The following is a 22023-nucleotide window of genomic DNA, read 5'->3' as shown; positions in this document are numbered from 1 at the left end:
ATGATGGGTAAAATGTGTTTTAATTTTCATTTTTTTAATTCAGTGAAGTTTAGTTTCCATATTCATAATTTTGGTTTCTAGCATTATCCACTTTCAATTCATTTTATCAGTATTAATAGCATTCTCGGGATGCCCTAGGCCGTTCAAAAATGCCACGTAGTCAAAGGAAATCACTGCATTTGCTTTGTCCCTCCTAGAAATCATGACAATCTTAAAGCGTAGGCTGAGCCCGTTTCCCTTAACTAAACTGGGTTTGATATTCTCGGGCCAGGCGCCTAAATTGAAAATGTGCAACTTGACACTTACCAGCTCTGTGGAAGTTTAATGCTAATTGGCCTTTCACCAATCATTTTTTATTTTTTTGAAACAACATGGAAAACATTGAATTTTATGTATTTAATAATTATATTTCAAAGAAGAAGATAGTTTTAGTTTTATGGGTTTTTTTTTTTTAGTTGTAGACGTAATATGTAGGAGTAAATATCACATAGCAAATGCTATAGTAATAGAAACATTGCTGTTATTCTTTTTTTAATTCCAGTATCGTTACCACCCAGTGTTATATTAGTTTCAGGTGCACAATATAGTGATCCAACAACTCTATACATTACTCAGTGCTCGTCATGACAACTGTTCTTTTTCACCCCCTTCACCTATTTCACCCATTCCCGCACCTACCTGCCCTCTGTGTTATTATTATTACTTGGGAATTTTTCAGAGCGTTCTAGAATTTTGCTCTAGAATGAGATGTTACTTTTTTTTTTTTTTTTTTTTTTTGCTTCATCTGCTATGCTTTCTGTAATTTAGCTAAACACATCCTACCCCGTGTCTCTGTCTCTACAAAGCTCAACATTAGAGAATGGTCTTTTGGGGGGAAATCCATTAATGCTAGGATACTTTCAAGTCTATCCAGCCTGTAGCACCGAGGTCCCTAGTGCTGTCAGCACTCTTGTTGCTTTCTGAATTAGTAATTAACTGCCATGAATTGTACACATGTGCAGGCATCTCAAGACTTTTTCAGGTACTCTGTGTTCTGCAGCCTGTGGCCTCCAAGAGATAGACTTTTCATGCTTTGTTAATGACTAAGCCAAGATAAATAGACGTTCTTGGGCGGCGAGCAGCTGAAACTTTGGGGCAGTTTTGAGTCTTTTCTTTACCGTATTTGCATAGTTTGTTCCCTTCTTATTGTAGATCACGGTGAGCTGATTCTTACCCACGTCCCCTTGGTGTGGACGGGCAGGAGAGCGATGTGTGGGGCATGTGCATGCAGTGTGCCCCTCCTACGGCGTGGTTAGCTCAGCCCCCTTGTCGTTAACGGTCCCCGGGTTAAGGCATGGGCACTTTATGGTATTTTTCTGCCCCTGCGCTTGTTCTATAGTGTGATCTTCACGTTCACTGGTTTTCAGCTTGTTCAACAGATATTTAGTGTTCCTACGTGCCCAGGTTATTGTTGTTATTGCTGGTCTACTTTTGAGAGAACATGATGTTGTGTTTTATATTTTCTCTGTCCTTCCTTAACAGTAGGGGATCCCCAAACTTGTGGCTGAGAGCTACTTTGTTCCTCCTTAGAAGCTTCACAGATGGGAAGCTGTAGCTGCCGCATGCCCATTCCAGTTAGTGAGGGTGAGGGGCCCCGCATGGCCAAGAGTTGCCTCCTCACCATCTCCGGGCGTGGAGGGAGAGACCCTCTGCCATGTTCTTGCATTTTGCTCCTGCCATCATCCCTTTTTTTTTTTTTTTTTTGCATAAGGCACCAAAAAGGGGACTGTGACTCCCACTCAGGGAGCACCTGAAGGAAGTGAAGTGCCTTCCAGTCACACTGCTGTTGACATTTATGGTCAATGCCTTTAATAAGCTTAGGGCTATTTAGCCTCCCTTTCTGTCTATTGTCTTCCTTTCCTTTGTTTTTGTTTTTGTTTTTTTTCTCTTTCCTCCCATCATATGATCAGCTGATTTTAGATTCTGTTAGAATTAAGTGGCTGTCAGCATGCACGACAGGCAGGTGTTTTTATCCCCTGTGAGAGGACACCCACCTCGGCATCCTTGACTGATTGAGGCTGCTCAGGCTGACGGGCACGGTGAAGGGAAGGTGGAAATCTGAGAATCCTTCCCATCCTCCTGGAAGTACTGGTCTAAAAGAGGTTGGAGGAAGTGTGTGGGAGGAACGGATTTCATAAGCTTCTGGGTCTGATCCATGGCCAACTCTCACTTGAGAGTAAACGAGAAAAGTAAATGAGTCATTCCAACGACGGATATATGAAATTATCAGTTCGTGTATCTAGACCGATAGGCTGGCTTGGCCTTGATGGAGGGACGGAGTGAAATTACTTATTTTTACAGTATCGTTTCCTTTTCCATTTCCTTTGCTTTTAAATCACTGCCTTAATACCTCCCTGGAGGCGCGTTAGGACCTCAGACAATATTCCTCGATAGTCCCAGCAGAGCACAGTGCCCCGAGCCCAGCTCAAGGCCGAGACGGAAGGAGGCAGTTAGGGACGGCGAGGTGAAGGCCGGATGAGGGACGCTTCTCTCTGGACTTTACCCTGGGCACGCGCGAGGCTGTTTGGCTCAGGCGAAGTATTCTCACGTGGACAAGCAGTGGTGAAACCCATCTTCCTCAAGAGCCTTTGTTGGAAGACGTAATGATTGGCTCAAAGCTGGAGAAAAAATACATGCATGTGAATTAAGCAGGAAAAATGTCTTTTTTTTTTTTCCTGACTTCTTATAATCCTGGGGGACAGGGAGGGGACTCTTAGTTATGGACAGCCGATTGCACTCTGCGCCAGTTCAAGCAGGGAGGGGTTTGTTCAGAGATAGCTGAGACCTCAAGGTCTCCCAGAAGAGCTAGAGAAACAGGCTTTCGGCTGAAGTTAAAGAGCAGCACTGAGACCACATCGCACAAGTGGTGAGAGCCGCTGCCACGTCTGCCCCCAGAACCACCTGCCTCTGCTGCCACCTGCGCCTCCAAGCAGGTGCTCGTTACCCATCTGACTCTTCCCATGTCCTGTTTCCAAATCCACCCCAGTGAGGCGTGTCAGGTGATGAAACTAGGTCCCGAGTCTACACCCTAAAAGCAAAGGAGGTTGAGAAATGTTGTTTATACGGATTCTGTGTTGGAAAAGTAGGATTCACAATGTCAGGAATTACCAAAATGTGGAGGTCCAAAGGGTTCGGGGCAGCCACAAGTGTAGCTGTTCCTTACAAGACCACATTAGTACATACCACACAGAAATGCCTCACGATAGGAATTAACCTTTAAATTTTAATGATCACGATAAGAATTGACCTTAAAATTTTAATGATCAACTGCCAAAAACCCAAATAATTCTAGCAAAGTTATTTTATGACTTTATTTGCCGAGGGACTCATGATAGTTTCTATATGTCTGTATATTTCCCCGTCATTTACTCTCTTAGGTTGGTTATTTTTTCAGGGTTTCTTGTGTTTCCTCTCCTACTTATTATCCATGACGTGGCAGCAAGACCCTAGGAGCTTAGGCTGTCAAAGGAGGAGGGGCTTTAAAAATGGTTCATCTGAGTCCTCACAGAACCACATTCTTTTACAGAGGTTGCAGAGATTTCTAGATTTTGTATTTTATATGACATCGAAGACCTTTGGAACTACAGTTTAAATCCCTCTGAAGTAAAAACAGCCAGGCTTTTTTTTTTTTTTTTAATTATTTCTTTACCTGAGAGGGCACAGGCCATGGGCGGGGGGAGGGACAGAGGGACAAGTAGAGTCCCTGGTTAGTGGGAGCCCAGCACGGGGCTGCATCCCAGGACCCTGAGGTCACAACCGGAGATGTCAGACACTTAACTGACTGAGCCATTCAGGTGCCCCCCAACAGCCAGGTGTCTAGAGGGGCACCTGGGTGGCTCCACTGGTTAAGCGTCTGCCTTCGGGCTGGGGTGGTGATCCCGGGGTCCCCGCTGGGTGAGGGGGGGCGGGAGGGCTGCTTCCCCTTCCCCCTCCGCTGCTCCTCCTGCTTGTGCTCTCTCTCTCTCTGTCGATAAATAAAATCTTAAATTTATCATGGGTTTTTGTAGCATGCATTTACACAGACTTTTTTTTTTTTACAAATTTTTATGGAGCCCTATATAAAGTTCATTTTTGTTTTCAAATCAGGCCATCCTTTAAAAAAATGTATTAGTTCGGTACACAGACCTTTACTCTTTTGAAGAGCAAGCAAAATAAAGTACTTTGAGTGTGTAAAGTTCCTATTAATGCATCAGTGAAGTTGTAACTCTCCAATTATTAAATTTGATATTGAAAACTCTAATAACACGATAATTTTTAGTCATCGTGTTAAGGTTTTTACTAACAGTGCTTCCTTTTTGGCCACTCAGGATCTTAAGTGAAATAGATTTTTAAAGTGTTGAATATGTAAACAAGCATCTGAGGGGATAGTTTTGAAACTTGTTGGCACTTACTGGAAAGCACTCAGTTATTTAACTTTTTTGATAAACCCTATCTAAACCTACAAGCCGTTTGCAAGCCAGAGCATGAATATCTGTATGCGTGGTCACGGAAAATAACCAGGAACCTTAATTAAAGAGTTTTTTCCCGGTTCCTTGGCAACAAAGGATGAGTGAAAAACTTCTCCTTTTTACTTTTTATTTTTTGACCTGAGTAAATAGTTCCTTTAAATTGTTTTCTCCACTAAGTATCATCTTTTATTTTTTATTTTATTATTTTATTTTATTTTATTTTATTTTATTATTTTATCATTCTACAGGGAGTTAAATACCTGTGCATTCCAGCAGCGGATTCACCATCTCAGAACCTGTAAGTTGTTTTTTTTTTTCCTATATTTTTCGGAGATATTAAAAATGAATAAAGGACAGTAAGGTCAAATAAGGAAAGGGCCATGGAGTCATCAGAACCAGTGGGCCCCTTGATGCCATGTGCGAGTCTGTGCTGCCAACTTAGGCAGAACTGCAGCTGGAGACACACTTTTTGTTTGCCCGTCCTTCATCTAGACAACACTGACTGAGGGGATGTGTACAGGATGAGCCTAATTTTTAAAAAGCACTGGGTGTTATTCTATATGCTGGCAAATTGAACACCAATAAAAAATAAATTTGTAAGTAAAAATAAATAAATAAGTAAATAAATAAATAAATAAATAAATAATTAAAAAAAATAAAAAGGATGATGTAAGCCAAACCTCTGGCATGTTCATCCTCTCTCTAGAAGCAAAACCTTAAAGAAGCGAATGGGTTTTGTCTAGGGCAGCAGTGTCCAGTAGAAATAGAGTATGAACCACCAACATAAGCCATGCAAGTAATTTTAAATGTTGTAGAAGCCAACTTGAAAAAGAGTAAAAAGGTAGAGGTGATGATGATAATTTTAGTAATATGTTTTATTTAACCCAATGCATCCAAAATACTGTCATTTCAACATGTGCCCCATATAAAACAAAACTGAGGGTTTTTTTTTTACATCCTTTTTTTCATATCATGTCTTCAAAATCTGTTTTTTTATACTTAGAGCACGTCTCAGTTTGGACCGGCTTCCTTTTAAGTGCTCAGCAGCTGCCTGGGACTAGTGGCCACGAAATGGGAAAGCATACTTCTAAAACCTGTTTGAGTTGAATGAATAGGTCTCTCTGGCTTAGGAAGCTTCAGTCCTCTGTCTCCGCACAGCTGAGTGCACCTCTGATATCCTTATAAAGAGAAATTCATAACTGCCGTCCTTTCCGGAACACAGCAATGGTACGGAGGCCCGTGGGGTCAGGCTTTAGCAGAACCGGGACTGGGCTTTGGAGACCCACGGCAGTCACAGCTTTAACACTCTGGACTCTGGGTCCAGAAGTGACCTAGAAAGACCATGATATGGGGTAAAGTCTTACTGAGGCGTGGATTTGAGCCTTGCAAGGCTGAGAAGCTGGGGCAGGAATAAAGTACTGAGCCGTTCGGTGCATACCCTGGACGCCGGCTGCTGCTCCGGGCCGGCCTTGGGCTTCCATTGCACGTCAGACACAACGACCTTGCTAGAATGATCTGTTACTGCATCTCATCAGGGAAGTTTTAAGCTATGGTGGCGTTTGTGAATTTGGGAGTCTGCAGACTTGTCAGGATTCACCCTTCACGCTTCTTAACCTCGGTTGCCCACAAATCCTACCTATGGGAATTACAGGCCACAGAATCTTACGTTTAGTTTCCTCATTGTCCAGCATCTCTGAAAACTATCGACTGTTGGAACATGAGGCAATTTTGAATTTCCATTGCTGGAGAGCAGTGAAATCACAGATTATGCAACAATTTTGTGAGAAAACCTGTTTGGAAAAAAAAAATGGGGCTAGAGTCAGATGGATTGAAGTGGGGAAGGATGTGGGGGGTGTGGTAGGGGACAGGGGGTAGGTGGTATAGGGTTAGACCAGGAAAGGGTGGGGGTAGGTTGGAAGCAGGACAGGTACGTTCTATGCAAGGCCCGTTTTTCACGTTGACTCTCCATATTTCACAGAAAAAGTCATCAGTCTGTAAGATTGAGGATGGTAGGGGAAAGATTTCAGTAGGATTACGAGGAAAACAGTAGTAGCCTGGGTCTAGGAGGAGAAGAAGCACCAGAGGACTTCCTTGGTTACTAGTCGTGTCAAGAAACAGAAGTGGTTGGAAGGGCATGGTGTATACGGAAGGAAGTGAGCCACTGCCTTTCACAGCAATCTTCTGCCCGTGTTTTGGTGGCTATTTTTAGAACGGTTGCTTTGCTCTTATCTCAAACTGAAATTCTAAGATACTGTTGAACTTGTCAATGCCTCTTTGGAGGAATCAGATCGTACCACATTCTGGGCGTTTGCTGTCAGGGAAGGTGGCCACGCAGACTTGATTGCCTCTGGGATTTTTTCAGCTTTGCCAAGAGCCAAGTGCCAGGCTTGGTGTCCAGTACAACGACTGACTTAGCAAAAGAAGAATGAGCGCTGAGCAGTCCTGCGCTATATAAACAAGGAAGCAGTCGACCTTGATGTTAAATACCTTAACTTGGGAACTTGCCGCATCTACCTTCGGCAAGTCATTTAAACCCACCTGAACTTCGGTTCCCTCATTAAAAAATGGGTAGGAAATATCAGAAAGGGAGACAGAACATGAAGAGTCCTAATTCTGGGAAACGAACTAGGGGTGGTGGAAGGGGAGGAGGGTGGGGGGTGGGGGTGAATGGGTGATGGGCACTGAGGGGGGCACTTGACGGGATGAGCACTGGGTGTTATGCTATATGTTGGCAAATTGAGCACCAATAAAAAATAAATTTATTATTAATAAATAAATAAATAAATAAATAAATAAAATAAAAAATGCCTGCCTTCAGGACTTTTGGAGATCAGATCACATATAGGAGAGTGTTCCCTATGAACATGAAGCACTTTTGAAAATAAGAGTATAAAAAAAAAAAAGAAAATAAGAGTATACTTTTACTCTCTTCAAAGTGCATTAATGTGCGTTGAGAGTGACGACAGGAGACAGTTGAAATAATAAGTTTGGGTGTTCAGGAGGCCCATTTCCGTGGAAGATTTGGGATATTTGCTTACATGGAAAGGCCAGAGTGATAGGCGATGTAGCAGCTGTTTGTCCCAAGTTGCAGCGTCTCATGGGTCAGTTCAGATCTTTTGGCAAAAGCAATCCAAACACGGTCACCTTGGGTCCAGGCAACTAGCCCATGAGATTTGAATTTGTTTTCTCCCAACCCAAATATGTGCAGGGGCCTCGTTAAGATGTGTGATTTGCCTTCCCTCACATCTTGGTGAAAGCGTAGTGTGGGGATTCCAGTAGGTGGTTATAGTGAGGCTGACGACAGAAAGAAATTGAGGAGAATGAGCCACTGCTGCTATTTTGAGTGAAGTCCCACAGCAGCACGACCTCTCTTTCAGCTGGAAAATAAGGTCAAGGCTCCTGGGGTCCTGGGATCAAGTCCTGCATCAGCCTCCCCTCAGGGAGCCTGCTTCTGTCTCCGCCTCTCTCTGTGCGTCTCTTATGATTAAAATAAATAAAATCACCCAGTCGCCCCCACCCCCCCCCCGCCCTCCTCCCCTTCCACCACCCCCAGTTCGCTTCCCAGAGTTAGTAGTCTCTCATGTTCTGTCTCCTTTTCTGATATTTCCCACTTATTTTTTCTCCTTTCCCCTTTATTCCCTTTCACTATTTTTTTATATTCCCCAAATGAATGAGCACTGGGTGTTATTTTATGTTGACAAATTGAACACCAATAAAAAAATAAATTTATTTAAAAAAAGTAAATAAAATCTTAAAAAAAATTCATTTAGAAAGTAAAGTCAAGACCATAACTCCATCGAAAGGCAGAAACGCTGGCAGGCTCCTGTGGGGAGTTATGCTTGTAGGCACACACGTGATCCTTTAAGGAAAGTTTTAGTCTGAATCCATTCGTAAAGCACATCTCATGCATACATAAGGATTGGGGCGCAGGAACGTCCGTGATTTCATAAATATTTCTTGCTCTACTGAAGCAAACGGAAATCGTGGAATTGAGTTTGGAATATGAGTATACTGTGTATATTACGGATCAAACCCCGAAGTAGCTTGAGTTTCTCTTTACCTGCTGCAGACGTTTTATTGGAAACATAACGCGCATCTTTTTTTTATAAATTTATTTTTTATTGGTGTTCAATTTGCCAACATATAGCATAACACCCAGTGCTCATCCCGTCAAGTGCCCCCCTCAGTGCCCGTCACCCATTCACCCCCAACCCCTGCCCTCCTCCCCTTCCATCACCCCTAGTTCGTTTCCCAGAGTTAGGGGTCTCTCATGCATAACATGCCTCTTAACAGTGAGCATCCTTCATGATAGAAGGAGATTCTCAGCCATTGGCAAGTGGCTAATACGTGACTCGGTTTATATGACCCATCGCACTTCAGGTAGCCTGTGCGTGATAGCATGCACCAAACATCAGGAACACATAGGCTGACGTGAACCTCCACTTTCTGTACCATCAACCAGTGTAGACGGTCAAGAGACACTCTTTTTTTTTTTTTTGTCCTTTAAGAGACAAATACTCTTAATGCCCTGGCTGACAAAAGCAAGAGAAACCACGTCTGTCACTTGCAATCGATGCTCTGGGTAACTCGGACTAGTAGAACCAGTGGTCCTTTAGCCACTTTTAATTCCTGATGCCTGAGCATTCTTATATTTAATGACAAAATAAATTCTAGAGAACGTGCGTCACTCTTTTAAACTTACAGATTTTTAGTTATTTCCAGCTTACATTTTAAGGGCTCATATCTCAAATCATTCCCCGTTGATCCTTACGCCAACAGGAATTCTTGCCAAGTCTGCTCAGTACGAGGTTTGTGATCTTTGAAACCAACTGCTTTCACTTGGTGTTCAATGGCTGTAAACTGCCCAGAAAGGTCAATTTTTCTGTCTTGGCTTTAATCCTCACAAACTCCCCCTCTGATCTTCCAGGAACTTAAAATGCAGAAACCTCGTTGAGATAACATTAACACGCTGAAAATTTTAGCTCATTTCCCCCAACCACCTTGCCTTTCAAAGTCAGGAAATGTGAAAGTTCAAGTTCTCAGAGCCATACGAACACCACAGACCCAGGCTGGTGTGTTTTGCATGATTTGTCACAATTAGAGGCATCCTGGAGTTTATATCAAGTGCACACGCTACGTGTTCTCTGGCTGATATGAGGTGAGCCGGTGAAGTCAGGCTTTTAGAAACACTTGCTTTTGCTTTCTCTCTCTACGTTCTTGCACAAGTCACGTTAACCTCACTTTTCTCATCTGTAAAATATGTACCACATACAATTGTTGTAGTATTAGCTTCAATAAGTGAAAGTGCCTTTAATGAGCTCTCGGCATTTCCAAAAATAAGGTTATATTTGTTGTCTGTCCGAGGAAAGGAGTATCGATGTGTTTTGAGGGTGAATTACCGGATGTACGGTAGCTCACGTATTCATTCTTATTCTAATATTGATTAGATTGGTATTTTGTATTTTAGACGTTGTTAAGGGAATAACTGGGCTTTTAAAAAAAAATATTCTTCGGTCGAGTCCAGGAGAGGCTGATCTGTGCTGTGGAGTGGGTAGAAACGAGCCTTTGTAATGTTCAGTGGTTTTAGTGCCGAGCAGATCTCTACATTTCTTGAGGTTTTGTGGGGAGAAGAGGTATTAGCAATACAGTGACCTTATATTTAAAGTATCAGTAAAACCTCCTTGTTTTATTCTCTCTCTCTCTGTCTTTCTGGGCATGATTTCTTCCGTTTAGCTGATGCCTTCTGTACATCCAGCTTGCTCTTTCTCTCATTTACGGTTTTCTTTGCTTTAATCATTAAAAAGCGATTTTGCAAGATCAATTTTCTTTGCTTTAATCATTAGAAAGCAATTTTGCAAGATCAAAATGAGGTAGACCCTTGGAGGTAGGCCCTTGGAGGTAAACCCTTGGAGGTAGACCCTTGGAGGTAGGCCCTTGGAGGTAGACTCTTGGAGGTAGACCCTTGGAGGTGGGCCCTTGGAGGTGGGCCCTTGGAGGTAGACCCTTGGAGGTAGGCCCTTGGAGGTAGGCCCTTGGAGGTAGGCCCTTGGAGGTGGGCCCTTGGAGGTAGACCCTTAGAGGTAGACCCTTGGAGGTGGGCCCTTGGAGGTAGACCCTTGGAGGTGGGCTCTTGGAGGTAGACCCTTGGAGGTAGGTCCTTGGAGGTGGGCCCTTGGAGGTAGACCCTTGGAGGTAAGCCCTTGGAGGTGGGCCCTTGGAGGTAGACCCTTGGAGGTGGGCCCTTGGAGGTAGACCCTTGGAGGTAGACCCTTGGAGGTGGGCCCTTGGAGGTGGGCCCTTGGAGGTAGACCCTTGGAGGTAGGCCCTTGGAGGTGGGCCCTTGGAGGTAGATCCTTGGAGGTAGACCCTTGGAGGTGGGCCCTTGGAGGTAGACCCTTGGAGGTGGGCCCTTGGAGGTAGACCCTTGGAGGTGGGCCCTTGGAGGTAGACCCTTGGAGGTGGGCCCTTGGAGGTAGACCCTTGGAGGTGGGCCCTTGGAAGTAGACCCTTGGAGGTAGGCCCTTGGAGGTAGACCCTTGGAGGTGGGCCCTTGGAGGTAGACCCTTGGAGGTGGGCCCTTGGAGGTAGACTCTTGGAGGTGGGCCCTTGGAGGTAGACCCTTGGAGGTAGGCTCTTGGAGGTAGACCCTTGGAGGTAGGCCCTTGGAGGTAGACCCTTGGAGGTAGACCCTTGGAGGTAGGCCCTTGGAGGTAGACCCTTGGAGGTGGGCCCTTGGAGGTGGGCCCTTGGAGGTAGACCCTTGGAGGTAGGCCCTTGGAGGTGGGCCCTTGGAGGTAGACCCTTGGAGGTAGACCCTTGGAGGTGGGCCCTTGGAGGTAGACCCTTGGAGGTAGGCCCTTGGAGGTAGACCCTTGGAGGTGGGCCCTTGGAGGTAGACTCTTGGAGGTGGGCCCTTGGAGGTAGACCCTTGGAGGTGGGCCCTTGGAGGTAGACCCTTGGAGGTAGGCCCTTGGAGGTAGACCCTTGGAGGTAGACTCTTGGAGGTGGGCCCTTGGAGGTAGACCCTTGGAGGTAGACACTTGGAGGTGGGCCCTTGGAGGTAGACCCTTGGAGGTAGAGGCCCTTGCAGCTGTGATCCTATTTCCAGACAGATGGGTCCTCACTTGAGCATGTGCACACACACACACGTGCACACGCTCACACGTGCCTCCCGAGGACCTTGCAGCCCGTAGAAATAGGCAGGAAAGGTCCACTGAGTGTCTCATCAGAGCTCACCTACTTTTTGGCCTTGCACGGTGTCCTCCTTGTTCTGCCAGCATTCAGCTGTTCCTTGTGAAAGGATGTGACAATGGAGGAGAAAGCAGGTTTTGTTGGGTTTGTTTCTACAGTGACCCTATGTGGCAAAGTGGAAAGCACAATACACACCACGTGTGTGCTTTAATTTCCCCCGATTAAAAAAAGAAAAATGTTCAAGTGTGGGAAATATAAAGGGTGGGAAGTCGTTGACGTGGACGTGTACACCGGCGCCCGCTTCGTGCTGCGTGGGCCCTCCTGCCTCCCGGGGGAGGTGAGGCTTCCCGGTGCTGGGGGGGCCTGGGGCCTGCCGAGTCCGCCCAGGGGAGGCAGCGGTGTGATCCGAACCCGCCTTCCAGAGCCCAGGCTCCCTGGCTCAGGTGTCACATCCCACCCGATGTTTTTTTTTTAACCTTTAAGCGTTCCTTTCTCAGGAGTTAAAAATCTAAGAGTGCTTTGCCTTTCCTGTCCTTCCTTCCTTGCCTTCGTGTGCAACACATGGGCGCGCCTGCACACGCACACAGGCGTACACACACGTCTGTGTCGGGGTCTCCCGGCCCTCGCTGTCAGCACGGCCTGGTGGGATGTGCTGGCCTTGGGGTAAGCGCGGCCACCCCGAAGGCAGGTGGCCAGGCCCCCGGGCCCCTGGGTCCCTGCTCAGACGTGCGGAGTCCTCCTCGCACAGGGCCTCCCCTGGTCCCACAGAGCAGGTCACGGCCTCCAGATTTGCAGTCTGGGAACAAGCTCAGGCCGTGGGCACCGCGGCTGGCCTTTGCCAGATGCCACCCGCATCCCTTCCGTGCCCTCGCCGACGGCCGGGGACGTCGGGTTAGAGTGCAGGGAGGCGGGGGCTCTGCAGGAGGGGCGGGCGGGGACGGGCGGGGACGGGTGTGCCCTGCGGCCCCTCTTCCCACCCGCGCAGCCGGGGAGGCGGGACAGGTGCAGCCGGAGGAGCCCCGCGGGCGTCGCCCCCAGAGCCCCCCGCTCGCCCTCCGTGCGGAAGGGCAGGGGCAGAGCGGGAGCAGGAATGGGGAACCTGCGCTCATTGAAACAGGCTGTGGTGGGCTGGCGCCTGGGAGTGGCTTCTGCCTTGCGCCGCGTTGGGCAACCGGGCGGCCCGCGGGTATTTCCTGCCGAGGAGGAGGCAGCCGGACCGGGCCTGTGTCATCGGCTTCCCTGGAAGCAGCCCCGGCCCTGCCGCACACGGCTCTACCTGGAGGCGGCGTCTCTAGGCTCGGCTGCCTGCTGCGGCCTCGTGCCCTGTGTCCGGGAGTCAGGGGCCGTGGGGGCCCCACCGTCCCTCGGCCCAGCCCGGGCCATGCGGCTGCCGCCCTGACGGAGGGGACGGGCCGCGGGGCCGCGGGGGGAGCACCTCCCGGGCTCCCGGGCCCTCCACACCACAGCCCCGGCTCCGCAGGCCCACGGCCGCCCTGCTGACCCCGCGCCCATGCGCTCTGGCCCGGGGGACAGCGCTGCACGTGGGCCCCAGGGGCCCCGACGGCACTTAGGGCGCAGGTGTCACGGCGCGTGTGGTTTGGTGGAAAAGCCAGAGAGGGGAGGTGGTCCCCACGCCCGGGGCTCGGTCAGGCCTCGTCTGCCGTCGCCTTGCCAGAGCCTGCCGAGCCGCCGGCGCCTGGGCCTGCCGAGTCGTTCATCTGCAGGTTGTTTGTCCTTCCCGGTGCGTGTCCTCCCACACTGTGTGTCCTTCCACACCGGGGCGCGGAGCCTCGCAGCTCGACGTGAGGACCGGAGCTGAGATGGAGCGTGGCCCTCGGCGCCACTCGCCCATTTTCCCCGGCTGTCCCGGTGTTTGCTGTCACCCCGCAGACGGCACCGGGCTGGGGGGAGCGGGGCCCTGCTTGCTGGTGTTCCCGGTCGTGGGCAAGGGTCCTCGGGCCTGGGCCAGGACACTGGGGGCTCCCGTTGCACCTACTGCCCTCGGGGCTGTCGTGTCTGGCTCACGGGCAACTGATTCGGCCGCAGGCGTGACGCTTACGTCCAGGTTCCTCGCAGGAAACCTGAGGCCGAGACAGAGTTTTCTTTCTATCAGGAGGGGAAACCTTTCCCCGAGCGCCCCGCCCCCCGTGGCCAGAGTCTGAGGGGGACGGACGTCCTGACGCCCCCGCTGCCTCCGACCTGCCGCGGGTTCAGGGCTCGGAGTCGCAGGAGGGCACCGCGGTCTGCTGGTTGGGAAGCTGTGGCCGCCGAGCCGTCCCTCCCGCCGCGCGGGCCCCGCTCCCCGGGCCACCCGGGCTCCCGTTCGGGACCGGTGCTTGGGGCTCCTCTGTCACCACCGTGGGGGGACTCGCGGCGCCCGGGGTCACTTCGTCGGTTCCGGGAGCAGAAGGTGAGTGTGTGCCCCGGGCTGCTCGTGGAGTGGGCCCGCGCATCCCCGGCGTCCGAGCGGCCTGGCGCCCAGCCCCGGGTCACACGCGCGGGTGGCCGAGCAGGGTTGAAGCGTGTTTCCTGTTGGCTCGCGGCCCTGGGGCAGCTCCGGGGCGGCTGCTGGCAGGTGCGTGGGGCCTGCGGGTCACCGAAGCCTGCCCGTCCAGCGCTGGTGAGCCCATGTGGCATGGTCACCTCCGTTGCTGGCGTGGCCGTGGCTGCTCCCCGCTCGGCCGACGTGCAAACCCCAGGGCCTCAGGGATGCACCCGAGCCGTCGGGCCCAGCCGGCCCCCGGGCTGCGCAGAATCCCCCCCCTCCGCCCAGCAGTCAGTGACCACTCTGTGATTAGGGATTCCTCGCAGAGAAATTCAGAAAATTCCAGAAGGCGGGCAGCCCTGCCCAGGCCTCGGCGCAGCGTGTGACAGACTCTAAAGCTGAGGCAGCTCCAGCCTCGGGCAGCGTGACCACGGGTTGGAAGCCGCAGGACTCGGAGACCTTTTCAAGAAACCTCAGGCGGATTTTTCTTTTCATCATACGTTGAGTAAAGTAGAGAGAGGTCACTTCTCTCTTTTTTCTCCTCCCACAGGACAAGACATTTCAAAGAAAGTATTAAGTTCATTCACGAGTGCCGACTCCGGGGCGAGGGCTGCCTCGTACACTGGTACGTACGCGTGTCTTGCGCGTGGCTCCGGGCTCCGCTCGGCCTGGCCCGCACCCGGGCCCCGAGCCGGGACTGTTCACGCCACCTCCTAACGGCCCCGTGCGCCCTCGGCTCGTGAGCGCGCCCCTCGTCCCACCCCTGCCTGTTTGATGGAAGAGAACACTATGATTTTTTTTTTTCGTTTTCACTTAGGATTTTCTGTGGGGACTGTCGAGGCTACTGGATCACAGGATCCTCTTTTCTAGCCCGTGTCTATGATTGAGGTCCTCAGAGCAGCCTCCTGGGGAGGGCACAGATTTTGTGGGCTCATCCCTGCCACGTCAGTGCCCTTTCAGTCACTGTTTCTTCCCGGAGGGTTTTGGTCACTTGTATGGGTGTTTAGGTGGCATCAGCACAACACCTGAATGACCCTTTCTTCTCCATTCACAGATTGGGGCTTTTGTGTATGTTTAGCTTAGTACTTTGCTTTGAAAAGATCTGAATAGACTCTTAGAACGAAGAGTTTACGTGCAGCTCTCCACCCGCACTGAGCTATACGTCATGAGGATGTGAGCACATACGCAGTGCAGAGACAGCTCTTCCTACACACCTCACCCAGGGGCAATGCACATACAGTTCTTTGCACTGTCCTTGGCACATGGTAAGCTTTCACTGAACGTTAGCACTCATATTCTATTTTTTTCATTTAAAAAATTTTTTAAATAAATTTATTTTTTATTGGTGTTCAATTTGCCAACATATAGAATAACACCCAGTGCTCATCCCGTCAAGTGCCTCCCTCAGTGCCCATCACCCAGTCACCCCCACCCCCGCCCACCTCCCCTTCCACCACCCCTAGTTCGTTTCCCAGAGTTAGGAGTCTTTATGTTCTGTCACCCTTTCTGATATTTCCCACTTATTTTTTCTCCTTTTTTAAAGTGAGATACAGTTGGCATTAGTTTCAGGTGTATCTTATGGCGATTTGACAAATTGTATACGTTAAGAAATGCCCATTACCACTGGTGCTCATGCTCATCACTTAACTAATATGTCGAAGGAAGCAGCGGCCAACATCCTGAAGCCAGAGCTCTGCAGGCCGAGCGTGTTCCCTCTCTGTATGGAGTAAAACTCCATTTTGAATATTACTCAGCTACAAAAAAAAAAAAAAAAAAGATCTTGCCATTTACAGCAACACGGATAGATCTAGAGGTATTCTGCTAAGTGAAATACATCAGAAAGCAAATACCATTTGATTTCACTTACCTATGACATCTAAAACACAAAACACATGAATAAACAAACAAAAAACCAAAAGGCAAAACAACAACAATAAAAACAAAAGGCAGAACCAGACCTGTACATGCAGAGAACAAACCGATGGTCGCCATATGGTTGGGGGGGATAAGAGGATGGGGAAAATGGGGGTAGGGTAGCGGGAGATGTAGGCTTCCAGTTATGGAATGAGTAAGTCCGCGTAGGGAGTACAGTCGGTGGTACGGTAACAGCGTTGTACGGTGGCAGATGGCAGCTGCGCTGAGGGCGAGCACGGTGTAATGTAAAACTTGTGGAACCACGGTGTTGAACACCTGAAGTTAATGTAAATTATGTGTCAGCTATAATCAGATTTTTTTAAAGACAATATTATGTTGTGAAATACATATATTTAAAGCTTAATCTTTTGAATTTCCTCAAAGAAGATACCATTTCAGGGAAAGCTCTTTGAAAATGTAAAGTGATATCTCCCGGGCTGAGTTGCTGCTGAAGCTGGTAACGATCCTGTCACGACAGAGGTGATCCAGCGCATGATATCTAGAAGAGCCACTCGTGAAAACTGTTCCGAGGGCCTGTAGGGAGAGCAGGGGCAATAGATAGTTTGATTGCTTTAGAGAAAAATGGTGTTTGGTAGTTTCACGCAGTTCTTGACATTGTGTGATTTATTTAGTTATTTCTTTTTTTTTTTTTTTTTTAGTTATTTACTTTTGAAAAGAGTAGGACAACGTAACAAATTGTGGATTTTATGATATTCATGAGCATTTGCTTTAAAGCACTTTGTGGGGGTGCAGGTGGAGCCATGTAAGGGGATTTCTGGAATCCCGTGTCTGGGCTTCTGTGGCTCCTGGTGAATTAGAACCTCAGGTTTGCAGTCAAAGAGGATGTATTTTTTAAAACTCCCTCAGTATTTCTGACATAAATGCCTAATGAAGAGCCACGACCTGATGCAGAGAGCGGTTGTTTTATTATTATTATTAAAATTATCGTTTGAAGATGTGTAGCCCTGATATTCTAGGAATCTGTATTTCATATGGTTATATAAATCTGAAGATAGGCTTTTCTAAAAATGAGAAATCTGCTAAACTTCCCCATCCTAAACCGTTGCTAGAACACTCTAAATCTGACGCAGCACAGCCTTCTGTGACCACGTTAATTTGCATATGCATTTAAAATTGGCCCCTTACTCAGCCTGCGTGATATAATTAACCGTTACGGACCCCACGTCCCAGAGCACGTGGAATGTGCCCTCTCTTGTGCCCTGCTCAGTTGTTTCAAGAAGAACACAAACTATTTCATAAGAGCTTCTCTATTGGGTGGGTTTTCAGTTATAGATCTAGTCTTCTTTTATCTAAGAAACCCAGAAAAACAAAAAACAAAAAACAAAAAAAAACCCAACCAAAACCATGAGGCTTCTAAAGTGCTGCAGGTTATAAATAGATGCATTGCAGGGTTCCCAGCCCCTTCACATTCCTTGGGGTGCTTTAGGTATTTTTTTCTATCCAGGGCAATGGGGGCTATCAGAAGAGGGGCCCATAGAGGATCCTAGAACTGAAGTGTGCAAAGCCGCGGGCAGTAGGAAATCTGTCAGTGATGAGGCTGCCACAGACACTCATGCCTGGGATTCTAGGGTGACAAAACGGAGAGAGGCTCCCCCGTGTCTGAGTGATCTCCTGGCTCGCTGGCCGCGCAGAAGCCAGGCCAGGAGGACCTTCTAAAGTGAGAGTCACAAAATGCCCCGCTCTCGCTGAGTCGGGAGATAGACCCGTGGACTGAAATCCCTTTTGCCCTGTGGGTTCTTTTGGCCCTTGCAGCCTGGCCGGCGTCTCCAGGAGCGTGACCCTGGTGATCGCGTACGTCATGACCGTCACCGACCTTGGCTGGGAGGACGCCCTGCACACCGTGCGTGCGGGCAGGTCCTGTGCCAACCCCAACCTGGGCTTCCAGAGACAACTCCAGGAATTTGAGAAGCATGAAGTCCACCAGGTAACCGTGCTCAGGGGACGTTGGTGGTGTGAGCGACAGCTCCCGGGAAGGTGCCTCAGTCTTTCTGTACGCGCCCAGAGTCGTGGGGGCCGCGTTGGAGAGGTCCCCAGAGCACACCTGCTCCCAGGGTGCCCCACTTGCATCCCAGTTAGTCATCAGCGGCCCCTGCCCCACTTGCATCAAGTCATCACCGGTCATCGCGGTCATCAGCGGCCCTTGTGCGCCAGCTGCAGCTGCATGATGTTACTTGACCTTCTTCGGGCCCCGTGTTCACTTCTGACCGTGTCCCTTTGGGTCGGGCACCACTCCTGGCTCTGGCTTGCTCTCGTGTCCTCAGGCGAGATTTTTGTTGATGCGTGTGGCAAAGTCTGACTCTTAAGTACCCAGTAAAAATCTACAAAGTGCAGGTGTGCGGGTGCGTGTGTCCGCGTGCGTGTGACAGTTCGGTTTTCTTCCCACTCCTCCAGTTCCGGCAGTGGCTGAAGGAAGAATACGGAGAGAGCCCCTTGCGGGATGTCGAGGAAGCCAGAAGCATTCTGCGGAAATACAAGGAGCAGGGGCGGCTGGAGCCCCGGGCCGGCGCGCGGCGGTGGGGCCTGCAGAGCCCGCGCCCCCAGGCCCACGGCAGCCCCGCGACCGATGCCTAGGGCCCAGCCCTGCACCCCCAGGCCCATGGCAGCCCCGCGACCGTCACCCAGAGCCCAGCCCTGCACCCCCAGGCCCATGGCAGCCCCGCGACCGTCACCCAGAGCCCAGCCCTGCACCCTCAGGCCCACGGCAGCCCTGCGACCGATGCCCATAGCCTAGCCCTGCACCCCCAGGCCCATGGCAGCCCCACGACTGTCACCCAGGGCCCAGCCCCACACCCCCAGGCCTACGCAGCCCATGACCATGACCCAGAGCCCAGCCCCACACCCCCAGGCCCCAGCCTGCTCCTGCCCTGCCTGGGCCCCACCCCCGTGCACTCCCCATGCACCTGTGCCCGTGGGAGCCCCGAGTGTGCCCGTTGCTGGAGCAGTCACCACGTCCGCGCTGCCGGGCTCGGGCTCCCCTCCTCTCCCACCAGCCAGGACCCCGTAGTCCAGGGCTGTGCAGCCGGGGCAGCCTGTGACCGGGAGGGGACAGGCCGCAGAGCGTCGGTGGTGCAGCTGGTCCGGGTGCCCGATGTGGCGCGGAGCTCCGAGCATCGCCCCAACCGCGGGCGGGTGTCTGGGCTCCGCTGCCTCGAGCAGGCCCCCGGGGTGCCCCAGTGCCCGGCCTGTACCCGGGGTCGCTCTCGGGCCTTGCGGCGCCGGGGGCCTCAGGCGGCACTTGCACGCACCCCAGGGCGCGGGAGGACGCGCACTCCTTAGGCACTGGGTCAGGTCTGCATTGGAAACACGTTTTAAAATGCCTGTGCATCTAGTAAGCACCTCTGTGTACGCTGTGGACCGGGCGTTTGACCTCAGCTACCTCATTAAATGTCTGAAAAGCTGTCTCACTCCCGTGATCCACGCGTCGCTGAAAGTGTCCCGTCCTGATGCCTTCGAAGCAGAGGCCGAGGGCCCGGCGTCGCCGAGTTCGCGCCCGATCCTCAGGGTCCCGGCCCCAGCGGAGCCCCTGGGAGGGGTGGCCTTCCCGGGCTCGTGGGGACGTGCGTCCACCGCAGGCGGGTCCCTGCACATCCCGCAGGCCCCACGCACGCCGGGAAAGGAGGCACGGCCGAGGCCCTCTGTACCCGCAGCCGGAACACCTGGTCTGCAAAGTACAGTATTTTCTTGAACCAAAAAGACATGTGGACACGTTTACAGGAGGAGTCCCTGGGCCATCGGCTGAGCGCTCGGACACGTCCACGAAGGGCCTGGAGTGTGATGCTTCCCGCGCAGCCACTGCCGGAATTGCGGGCTCCCCGGCCGCCCCGGTGTCCGCCCGCGGCTACAGGGGCTGCACCTTCATGCCGGGGGCGCTAGGGACAGTGGCTCAGCGTCACCAAGGGGGACAGCGTGGTCGTCGGCATGAACAGAGGGAACCCGGAGGGGGGGCTTGCGCTGTGCCTGCACCCGGGTGGGCACCGGCACGGCATCCGTGGGCACCTGCTGCCCTCGTCGGCAGCTTCGGCTTTTAATTTGGAGAAATGCAGGCGGGCTCGAGGGCCGATTGCAGCCCGTTCCCTAAGCTTCCGTGTCTAAGTCCAGAGGAGGAGGAAGGCAGTTTGGGTTTGCAGCCCAAGGTGGCCGGGGCTCGACCGGGCGGGTGGGCGCAGCAGCCGCTCCACGCAGGCTCTGAGGGACCTGCCGACGCCTCGAGGCCCCGACGGGGCTCCGGGAAGGGCTGGACCCCGCACAGGTCGGCGCCCCCCACCGCGTCACCAGCCAGCTTGCCCCTTGGTGGGCCGGGCCCGCGGTGGCCGCGTGTCTCCACTCCGTGTGGGGCCGTGCCGGAGCCATGGTGCACGCAGAGCCCAGGAGCGGTGGTGAGGCCTGGGCACGACGCCCCGGGACGGCCTCCCTCCATGCCGCAGACACGAGGAGCAGCAAGGGGCGGCAGGGGTGCTGGCGCTGGGCCACCCGAGGTCGCCGGCCCTCTCAGCTGACACCGCCCCGTCCTCGTCCTCTTGCTGCAGGAGCAGGTGCGGCACCCGCGACAGTCCTGTGACGAGGGCCTGGCAGAGGGCGTAACCCCGCAGAGACACCAAGAAATGCACCCAAATGGAAAACGTTCTCTCCGCTTTGCCCGAATTTGGATCTTCTGATTCCAAATCATGGGGTGCAGCAATAGGACGGGCCGCTCCGCCCCCGGGCTTTGCACTTGGGGGTTCGTGCAGCTCTGAGGAGGGGGCCCCAGCAGCTGCAGCCAGGCCTGGGGCGGCGGAGCCAGCACCTCCGTCGGTCTCCCCCCGGGGCTGATTCTTGGGCCGGGAGCCCCGTAAGGAGCGTGGGTCCCATAATGCGGAGGAATGGGTAGGGCCGGAGGCGGGCGAGCTCGCAGGGCAAGCGGGTACCATGCGTGGTTGGTGGGTGGGTACGCGGAGGACGGAGGATCTGCACTGGAGGCCGGTTGGGGGGCAGCTGAGCGCTCAGGCGACCGCCCACGATGCCGGAACAGGGTCGTGGTGGTGGAGACCCAGAGCGGCCCAGGAGGCGAATATATTTGGGCTGGAAGGCAGTCGGGGGGCCAAGCAAACGCTCTTCACACTACACGGGACGCGGGGGACTGTAGGTCTCGAGGCCTCGCCGCTCCGGAGTCCTGCTTCCTCTTCGCATCTGCGCCCTCCCTTCCCGTGGGCCGCTGGGGGGCTCTTCCAGGGCCATCATCCCAGCTTCGCAAAGCACGTCCTCAGGTGCACCCGGGTGCCCAGGAGCCAGACTAGATGATGGGAAATTCGGGCGTCCAGCCTTGTGACTTATTGTGAGACGTGAAGTAGCTTCGTGAGAACTGATTTTATTGGCTAGGCCATCTCTCTCTCCTTGTCAGGATTTGGGGGGGAAGCCAGGTTCCTCGTTGGGCCTTGCTCGGCGACATGCACGTGGCACTGAGAGCCTTGGCCGGGCCGGGGTGACCCCGACCAGGCTCGCCCCATAGTCAGGCGGCTGTTCCCATAACACACCTACGTCGTGTACAAACCGGGCACCTGCTTTGCCCCCTGAAGTCACCTCTCCAGGGTCCAATGGACCAGCCTGTTCATCATATACTCTCTCTGCCCCAAGGGGACCTTGCACCTAAATCCCGTTTTTTTAGGGCACATTCATTAACATTGGGCATCCTCAGGTGTCTTCAGTAGCATGTTTTTCTGCAAGGATGGGTTCCCACTTGTGTTTTTTCCCCTTATTTGTTGGGTGCTTATCCTTTCCACTTTGTGTCTGAGCAGGGAACCCCACGTCCAACCTCCGGGGCTGCTTCACGTTACCCACGCGTAGAGACGACTTATAAATTCCGGCGAGTCGTGTACGCGTGTGCGCATGTACACCTGTGCCTTACCGCTTGTTTGGTTTTATTTTAGAGAAACCGCTGGCTTTCAGCGG

General features: G+C 51.9%; 1 protein-coding gene across 4 annotated transcripts in view; it reads left to right on the top strand.

The window, feature by feature from the left end:
• DUSP22 (dual specificity phosphatase 22) overlaps positions 1–19502 on the top strand; it is a 56130-nt gene extending 36628 nt beyond the window's left edge. For 2 of the 4 annotated variants that reach the window (XM_072814200.1, XM_072814201.1), the window contains 4 exons: positions 4736–4785; positions 14714–14788; positions 17851–18022; positions 18490–19502. In XM_072814200.1, coding sequence (XP_072670301.1) covers positions 4736–4785; positions 14714–14788; positions 17851–18022; positions 18490–18669 — 477 coding nt within the window. In that variant the 3' untranslated portion in view covers positions 18670–19502. The remainder of the gene's footprint in view (positions 1–4735; positions 4786–14713; positions 14789–17850; positions 18023–18489) is intronic. The other 2 variants (XM_072814203.1, XM_072814202.1) reach the window with 2 other exon arrangements.
• The last annotated feature ends 2521 nt before the right edge of the window (positions 19503–22023 follow it).

This window comes from Canis lupus, chromosome 37 (assembly GCF_048164855.1).
Source record: "Canis lupus baileyi chromosome 37, mCanLup2.hap1, whole genome shotgun sequence".
NCBI classification, from domain to species: domain Eukaryota; kingdom Metazoa; phylum Chordata; class Mammalia; order Carnivora; family Canidae; genus Canis; species Canis lupus.
Note: the sequence above shows the minus strand (reverse complement) of the source record. Positions and strands in the feature narration are given on the sequence as shown.